Consider the following 8,837-nt stretch of genomic DNA (forward strand, 5'->3'; position numbering starts at 1 on the left):
ACTGGATAGATCATGAGTTCTATTCTTTTAGCTAAGATGTTCTTTAACTACTATGTTGTTTGGCCCTGTGCTGGGCACTCAGGACGTGGAAGAAGCTCTGGCCCCCGTCCTCATAGGCGATGGGCAAGATAGAAAAGTAAGGAAATCATTGCAATGTCTGGACAGAGTAGGAGTAGAAATTTTCTTCCTTCCAACCCATGAAACTCCTACAACAATGACTGTCATTACCAACAGTCCCTGAATTCACTTGGAATTGTGACAGCGAATCAGGTTGCTATGCCTTTTGGCTAACAGGAGGTCGAGTGGGCAAAGTTCTGTCTCAGAAACCTGTAGACTTAGTTTCTTCATCCTCAGATTTAACATTGGATCTGAGACACAGTTCTGCTCTCCAGATCTCAGTTCCCAGCTGTTTAGGAAGGAAATGTGAACAAATCTCCTTTCTGACAGGTTTAATACGAAAACATTTAATGATAAAGTGCTTGGAGCTCCATAGAAAAAATGCCAAGGCTATACAAATTCATTGCCACTTTGCCACATCACCAAGTTCAGTCTTAGCAATGTATGCCTTGGAGGAGAAATATAAGAGTTCTAAATTAAACCGAAGGATTACTCATTTGGAGCTGCAGGATGTATTGGATTCAATTTCTGTGTCACCACAGATCTGCAAACGTGTCTTCATATCTGGTCGGCGGGGGGGGGGGGTGGGTTTGCAAAGGCTTGGTTTTCCTGAAATCCTAATCGTGGGGCCAAGGTTGCCTTAGAAATTGCGACCATTCACTGCTCCGGGTTCTTCACGCTGCCCTGGCATCGCCTGACTACCTCACTTCATCCCTGAGCCAAATCTCTACCCCCTGCCACCCAGGGATTCCCAGTAGCTTTTGCAGGACCCGCTTGGTACCCAAGCATATGCAAGCCGGAAGTGCGGGAGAGCTAATGGCTCATGAAGGCAAATGTGAGAAGTCCCTGCAGACCATTCACAGATGGGAGCTGGGGGTAAAGTCTTCCATTCTCCTGGGACAGACTGGTGGGGCTCTGGTAGCTTCATACATCCCGTCCTGCAAAACGTACCACCTGCTCCCTTAGCACACTTCCCTTAGAGTCACTCAGCCCCCTTTCTCGCTTCATTTCCTTCCTCCCTCCTTCCAGCTTCCCTGGGATTGCACTTGCCAATAAAGTATTAATCTGAAGTCTTTTGCCTCTGGCACTGTATTTTCAGGAAACATGGGCAAAGACAGAGACTATTCTAACTGAAATTGACCTCAGCAATATTCCATTTGAAGGTTTTCATTTTATAGAAAAGAGAGCTACAAACAATGGGGCAGAGATAAAGTGAGTTACTCAAACCCCTGTCTCCAGCCTCCAGGTTTGGTATTTAAGCAACATCTCTCTCTCTCTCTCTCTCTCTCTCTCTCACACACACACACACACACACGGATATGTATTACACACATCTGCATACACGTGCACACTCATGTTGCACGTGTATACACAAACGTTAAAAATCTTATTTATTTACCTTTGTTGTCCTCCTCAGAGATAGCAGATAAGATCTACAATCTCTTCAATGGCTACACCAGTGGGAAGGAGCAACAGACGGCCTATAACACCCTCCTGGATCTGGGTTCTCCAACCCTACACCGAGTCCTCTACCACTACAACCAGCACTATGAGAGTTTTGGAGAATTCACCTGGCGGTGTGAGGATGAACTGGGCCCCAGGTAACTAATAAACTTCATTGCCTCTCATAAAGACCTCAGCTCTTTGAAATTTGGTACCTCCTACACCATAATACTGAATCCACGAATTCACAGAGATTTCCTGGGTGAGCTTAGTTGCTTGTAGAAGGAAGGTCTGTGCTTTTACACAGCCCAGTTCATATAGATTAGTTTTGCATAAGCTGTATTTAAGCAGCCAAGTCATGAATACATTTCTTGAACTCTAAAAAAAATCTTTGCCCTTGACCTGTTTTACCCGCCTCTTTTTCACGATGACATGGCATTCCAAATGCTAAAACACAGTAGGAGCCAGAAGCCTAGTCTTGTGAAAGAAAATTAGGAATTTTATTGAAGGGGTTATCCAAACATATTTATTGCATATGAACTTTGCTTATGCAACATGCATTGCACAGGCGTATTTTCAGCTCAACTGCACATTCTTTTGAAAGACAGCGTGGTGATGGTCAGTATCCACCTTGACAGCTATCTTGATAGGCCAAAATTAGGACAATATAGTGTTTCCCTGGCCCTGAAGCTGCAACTTTTCAATACTCAGTCCCTACTGCTTATAGGTTTTACAACTCAGATAACATTCTTAGAAAGAGACAAATGGGGACGATGTGTGCAGATACTAACTTCATTTTGTTTCTACATCATGGCTATATATTCCAAGAAAAACAGATTTCAGCGGAAGCACTGGAATGTTCAGATAGACGGTGTAAGAGGCTTTTCACATGGAATGTTGGCACCTGTATGTCCTTGAATTAGTTAGGAGTTCATAAAGAAAAAAGGGGAGAGCCAAGGACTAAGAAAAAAAAAAGAAGGAAAGAAAATGAAGACAATCAACACAATGGAATCCTCTAGCACTTGAAGAATCCTTGCACTCCTGCCAATAGGCTGCACGAAAGTATCACCCAGAAGTTGTCCCACCCATCTGACCTCTGAGCGAACTGGAGGGAGGCCCAGTATCAGAGTGCCTCTTGTGACCTGAAATTATAAACTCTCGTAGAAGACCATTGCTCAGGACATTCCCTCCTGCATTCTTACTTTTGAAAGAAGGAGGAAGTTTAGGAGTATCTTCCAAAATACAATGATTTGAAGTGTAAGTTTAGGAAGAATCTTTTCTGCATTTCATAAATTATTTCCTGCAGTTTATAGAGACTGGCGGTCCTTGGGCAAACAGATGCCAGAGCTATGTCACAGAGGGAAATACATAAGGGGCTTTTCATTTGTTTTGTCTCAGTTTCGGTAAAAAGCAAACCCTGGGTTAGAGAGAAGATACACATTAAGATATGTCCCCTCCGGTCTATACATTATTACTCTTACCCTTATTATTACGTATACCTAATATCCCCTCTCTCCACCTCTCTCCCCCCACCTCCCTTCCCCCTCTCGCTCTGCTCCCTCCCTTCTTTCTGCTCCCCCCCTCCTTCCTTCTCCCTTTCCTCCCTCCTGACATTTATTGAGTGTATATATACAGTTCTTGGTTAGGGAACATAAATGTCACAATTTGAATAGCACTAACATTGCATATATCATCTTGATTTCCAAGGGCATTAGGATTGCTTTTAAAATTTCTCTCTTGTAACTCAAGAGTCGGGGGAAAAATTGGTTAATAAAGAAAGGGAGCAGGGGAAGAAGCGTGGATCCCCCTGTAAAGCAGGGCGTGCTGCTGACCTGACACTCTCTTCGCAGACTCTCCTCCCTGGAGACCCTTCCATGTGCGATGCTGGTTTCTCAAGGCTATATATTAGAAAACACTGTGTAATTTCATTAGCTTGTGGAAATCAAGTTTTACTTTCCAGTGTCACGGATCTCGGAGAACCACAGGAAGGGAAGAGCGCTGTGCCTTGAGATGCATCGGCCCACTTTGGAGCTCATCTTGAGAGTGAACAGAAGAGGGTCTGTGGGCTACATACTTCCTGTGAGCAGATAAGTCTGTTCCCTTAACTTTCACAGAGGCCTCCAGATTGACTTGCGGGTTGAAATACTTTGAGAACGATATTGGTTGTTCTCACCTTCCAAGAATTTGTCAACAACTAATGACATGTAGTGGGGTAGATTAAGAGGAAGGGCCACCAAAGTCCCTGTTGATGACAACTTTTGGAAGCCTGCGTGGCTAAACTGCAGAGGCTGAGAGGCAGAGGAGAGACGGTCTGCATCAGATGCAATTTCTGCGGCAGGAGGAGTGTCTGACTTCCTCTGACCCACCACTGACATCGGAGAAAATACCACTGCCCTCCGATGACCTCACCCTCTCTCAGCCCCTTGACCGTGCTGCTGAATCTCCACACCTTTCCTCCAGCATCATCTCTGTGCCTCTCAGCGTGGCCTCCCGGGAACGCAATGAGATCGCCCCCGGTGGTAGTCACAGCCAGACAGGAGGGGAGAAATGAAATGAATGTGGCTATTGTTCTCTGAAAGGTCATCCTGAACGGAGTGCAGAAACTTCCATCTTCTGCAAAGAATTGTTGATTAGATTAGAAAAGAGTGGTTCTTCACATGAGAAGTTAGCTTAGCCGCTGATAAATCCTGCAAGGGGTGCTGTTCACTGAGCTTTTCACGACGGCATTTTACAGCCTCCCACGAGCTCTTTCAAATGAGAAATGCCGTGGGTCTCTGAGCACTCAGGCCTTTGTAGAACGAGAGGAACACAGCTGAGTGAGGGAAATGTTGCTCCGTCGCTGCTTCTAAGGGCCCAGAGAGGCGGTGAGTCTGACAGCTGGCTGTCAGGCAGCCCCTCTCTCTGACACTGTAAATGGGCCCAGGGAAGAAGGCTGTACTCCAGTGAGATGGACTGTGGGGACAGCCTGCTTCCCGAGGCTGCTCGTGGAGGCCCCCAGGCTCTGGTCTTGGCCCAGAGGGATCACTGCACTCCAGTGTGCGTGAACTTGGGGCAGCCTCATTCTCCTCTGTTCCTTTCTCTCTCTCCTGGCGATCTGCAGCAGCTCAGGTGCCCTCTCGTCCCCTCCTGTTCCTCTCTCTCTTGATTGGGGCGCAATGGCCATGGCCTCCTGGCCTTCCAAGGTAGAAGGCGGAACGGAGCATGAGCTCACCAGAAGGCTAATTAGGTCACGTGTGCCACCGCGAGTCTGCTTTTCCCCCCAAGAATGGCCCTGCATCATTGTGCCCCGAGGGCATTGCTGTCTTGGCCCTTAGTTCACTGCCACTACCTCCATACGGGCATAATTCGTTACATTGATATCCTCCAAAGTTCAGTATATCAGCTGTTTCTGCTTAGTTCTGAAATAGCCTGGAAAAGGCAAATACTCACTCAAATGCATTATTTGTCATTTGATGACGGTAAATTGCTGGCTGTAAAGAAAACGGATTTGATTTGTCTTTCAAAACTGCCAACCCTGTGATTTTAAAAGGGCATAAATGCCCACTAAAATATCAGTTGTTTTCTCTTCTTTATTTTCCCTCATGGCATTTTGTTTCTCTCTTTTGTTTTGGTGCCTGTCCCACTTGGCACGGCCAGACTGTTCTTTGATCCGCCCATCCGTCCATCCAACCAGTTGCTTGACAGATATTTATGGAAGACCCCTGTTCTAAGTGCCCACGCTAGACCAGCAGGTAGAACACTCTAGGCTGTGCCCTCTTGGAGTTGAAAAGTCTCACTCTAGGGCTGCCTGGGTGGCTCAGCCGACTGAGCGTCCGACTTCAGCTCAGGTCAAGATCTCGAGGTTCGTGAGTTCGAGCCCCGTGTCGTTCTCGCTGCTGTCAGCGTGGATCCCACTTCAGATCCTCTGCCCCCCCCCTCTTTCTCTGTCCCTCCCCTGCTCACACTCTCTCAAAAACAAATAAGGCTTTAAAAGAAATAATGAAGCCTCGCACTAATAGTAGTATCCTCCACGCTTGATCCATAGGAAAGCTGGCCTCATCCTTTCCCAGCTAGGCGATCTCAGCAGTTGGTGCAATGGCCTCCTTCAGGAACCCAAGATAAGCTTGCGACGTGGCTCCCTGAAGTACCTGGGCTGCCGCTACAGTGAGATCAAGCCCTACGGACTTGACTGGTCAGAGCTCAGCCGGGACCTCAGGAAGACGTGCGAGGAGCAGACCCTGAGCGTCCCTTACAACGACTATGGGGACAGCAAGGACATCTAGCGCCATGAAGCCAGATGGTGTGGCTGCCGAAACGAAGCAGGAGAGAGGAGAGGAACATCTGGGTTGGTTTGTGGATTTTTAATATTTTTTAATGGAACATTAAAACCTCTAAACCAGGGAGAGGCAATAGCTAAACCAGGGAGAAACTGATCCTTGCTCCCGGTGGAACTTCTTTGGTATGACATTCTCCATCTGCATGGTCGGTACAGCTGCCATCCGGCAGCTTCGTGCAGTATTTCTCTGCAGGGGATTACTTTGGGGCTTGTTTTACAGTTGATTTGTTTCATTTAATTTTTTTTTTCCCGTGAGGTTCATCAAAATGCTCAAGAGTTCTGCCATGTTTCCCATGAAAGGTCTATCAGGTCGAGGCACCCTGTGCTCACTGAGTCCCTGAGTCCGTTAGCTGGGGACAGAGATGAGGTCAGAGAGTTGCTAGACTGGCCTCGGGCCCCGGCCTCAAGCGTTCCTCAGGAAGCATCTCACTCTGGGAGCCTAAGCTCTGCTCACAAAGACCACAGGAAATTGGGAGGGTGGCCTCTGTGCGGGTCTCATGGTTTCCCCCATGCCTTCCTATTGCTTGTTTCACACCTCTCAGGTGAACTGAGCCTCCAACATGGGTCCCAGCAGGCCTTCGGGATTTTTTAGGTCCTCACCCATTCTAAGACAGGATTAGAATGAAATCTCCTTCTGGTGGATCTCTGCCTCTCCTTCAGACAATACGATCTTTAAGAGGCGACAAAATGCTACCTGTCAAATGCACCTTTGAAACAGTCTGCCTGGGAGACTAGTTAGCAGTCATATTCTAGAAAAGAAGTAGAGTTGATTATTCTAAATTTTTTTTTTCAGCGTTTATTTATTTTTGGGACAGAGAGAGACAGAGCATGAACGGGGGAGGGGCAGAGAGAGAGGGAGACACAGAATTGGAAACAGGCTCCAGGCTCTGAGCCATCAGCCCAGAGCCTGACGCGGGGCTCGAACTCACGCACCGCGAGATCGTGACCTGGCCGAAGTCGGACGCTTAACCGACTGCGCCACCCAGGCGCCCCAGAGTTGATTATTCTAAAAAACTCCTGTGTCCCCAGGATGAACTTCTCCAGACCACATATGTACGTCCCACGCCTGGATTCTCTTTAGTGTCCGAGTCACTTAACCCTGGGCAGAGAAGGCCTGACCGACACCCACTCTGGTCCAGGAAGGGCTGATACCTCCGTGTCAGTGTTTCGGTGAACTAAAGCTCTTACTGATCACACACACACACACACACACACACACACACACAACCAATGTCCATTTCTCCCTTGCTAAATTTGCCTAATTATGTCGCTAGTTTTGCAGATCCTTTCTCTGGATGGCCATCCACAGGAGAATACCACTGTTTTCACCTCCCATCCAGCTGCCGGGAGTAGCCGAGGTTCTATGTAGGCAAGTAGAGGCCGGGCCCTTGGCTCTGTCCCATGACCCTAGTGTGATAGCCACAGATATAAGTGGTGGCCCAGTTAAAAGGAAAGCCAGCCTTTCCGTAAGAGCTTTGAGGGCCATGTGGCCCACACACCTCAGAGGCCTCGACACACACTTCCAGTCACCCTGCCTTTGAACGGGGCTCCTCATTTGGAAACACAAGAGAAAGGTCAGGAAAGAGATGCAGGACGATATGGGACTCTCCTGGGTTTTTTCCAAATAGTGATGACAGATCCCGTTCGTGCTTGCCGTGTGTCAGAGCTGCTCTGAGCACTTCGTACATCCCTGAATCCTCAGGACAGCCTCCCGCCCCCACCACCAAGGAGGTGCTGTTCTCGCCTCCGTTTCAGTGATGAGGAACCCCAGGCAAAGAGAGGAACCCCATTAGGCGGTTTGCCCGGATGCCTCCTTTACCGCTGCCTGGGCCCCGACAGGAACAGGCCAGTTTGCCTGTGGCATGCAGCTGTCCCGTCTCTAAGCTCCACAGGGACCCGCCCAGAGAGCTTTCCCTTTGCCACACCTGCCTGGGACAGATGTGCCCACGGTGCACCCTGAACTCAGCCACCAGAGCACCCCTGGGGACCAAGGGGTCTGCAGAGCGAGCTTCCCCCGGGGTCTGGTGGCGGGGCCTGGGGTGAGGCTGCAGGTTCGGGAGGCCTCACAGCCCGCCCTGCGTCTTCCCGTAAAAAGACTGAAAGATTTGTCTCGAATTCTGGAAGGTACCTGCCTCAGAAATTCCTCCACTTCCGGAGCCAAGGCCAGCAGAAAAGTCGGCCCTCCCGCTCATGGGCAGTGCAGGGCCGCAGGTGGGATGCCTAAAGGGACATCGTTGACCTCCGCCAGGGAGGACAGTGCCACGGGCAGCTGGTCCCCAACCGGTGGGCGAGGCTGAGAGACAGGCCGTCTTATCCCGTCTGTTCAAGTCCGCCCGGAACACGGGGTCTGTGCAGCATGGTGGGGGCCGCCAGGGCTGCGCTGACTTCCTGGCCCCATGAGCCAACGGGCTGAGGAGGGAGGACAGTGAGTGGCGTCAGGGTCACACTTCTTTGACCCCCCCCTTCTGTTTATTAAAATAAGGAGGCTCATTCTCTCCCAGTCTCCCCTCCTCCTCCCCCAGGTCCCTCCAGCTTTGCATCCAATTTCTCGTCTTCCTCTCGGGCCCCACCCTGCCTCCTTCATCCCTTCCTTCTCCATGACTCTCTTCCTCCTTCCGTGTCCCCTTGTGCCCTTCTCGCGGTACGTGTGCTCACACACACACCTCCACACACGCACACCATATGCCCTGCACACCCGTACATCACACACACGTACCACACTCATCACACATACATTTACACACACGAGACGTGCACACACACATGCGTTACACACACAACACACTATACACGTGCACTATGTGCAAAAGTTATACATACCCATACATCATACACGCATATACACATACAGTATACACACGCACTCAACACATATACATCACACACATGCATTATGCACACACAATACACACACATACATAACACACACATCATATATACACACACTATCTATGTATACTAC

General features: G+C 49.1%; 1 protein-coding gene across 2 annotated transcripts in view; it reads left to right on the top strand.

The window, feature by feature from the left end:
* The window catches only part of ASTN1 (astrotactin 1), a 300,064-nt gene extending 294,242 nt beyond the window's left edge, over positions 1–5,822 (top strand). For both annotated transcript variants that reach the window (XM_047077313.1, XM_047077314.1), the window contains exons 22-23: positions 1,535–1,718; positions 5,585–5,822. In XM_047077313.1, coding sequence (XP_046933269.1) covers positions 1,535–1,718; positions 5,585–5,822 — 422 coding nt within the window. The remainder of the gene's footprint in view (positions 1–1,534; positions 1,719–5,584) is intronic.
* Positions 5,823–8,837: the final 3,015 nt, after the last annotated feature.

The sequence above is a fragment of the Lynx rufus genome, unplaced genomic scaffold (assembly GCF_022079265.1).
Source record: "Lynx rufus isolate CCGP_SWC_20201006 ecotype Redwood Valley unplaced genomic scaffold, mLynRuf1.p SCAF_15, whole genome shotgun sequence".
In the NCBI taxonomy this organism is placed as follows: Eukaryota; Metazoa; Chordata; class Mammalia; order Carnivora; family Felidae; genus Lynx; species Lynx rufus.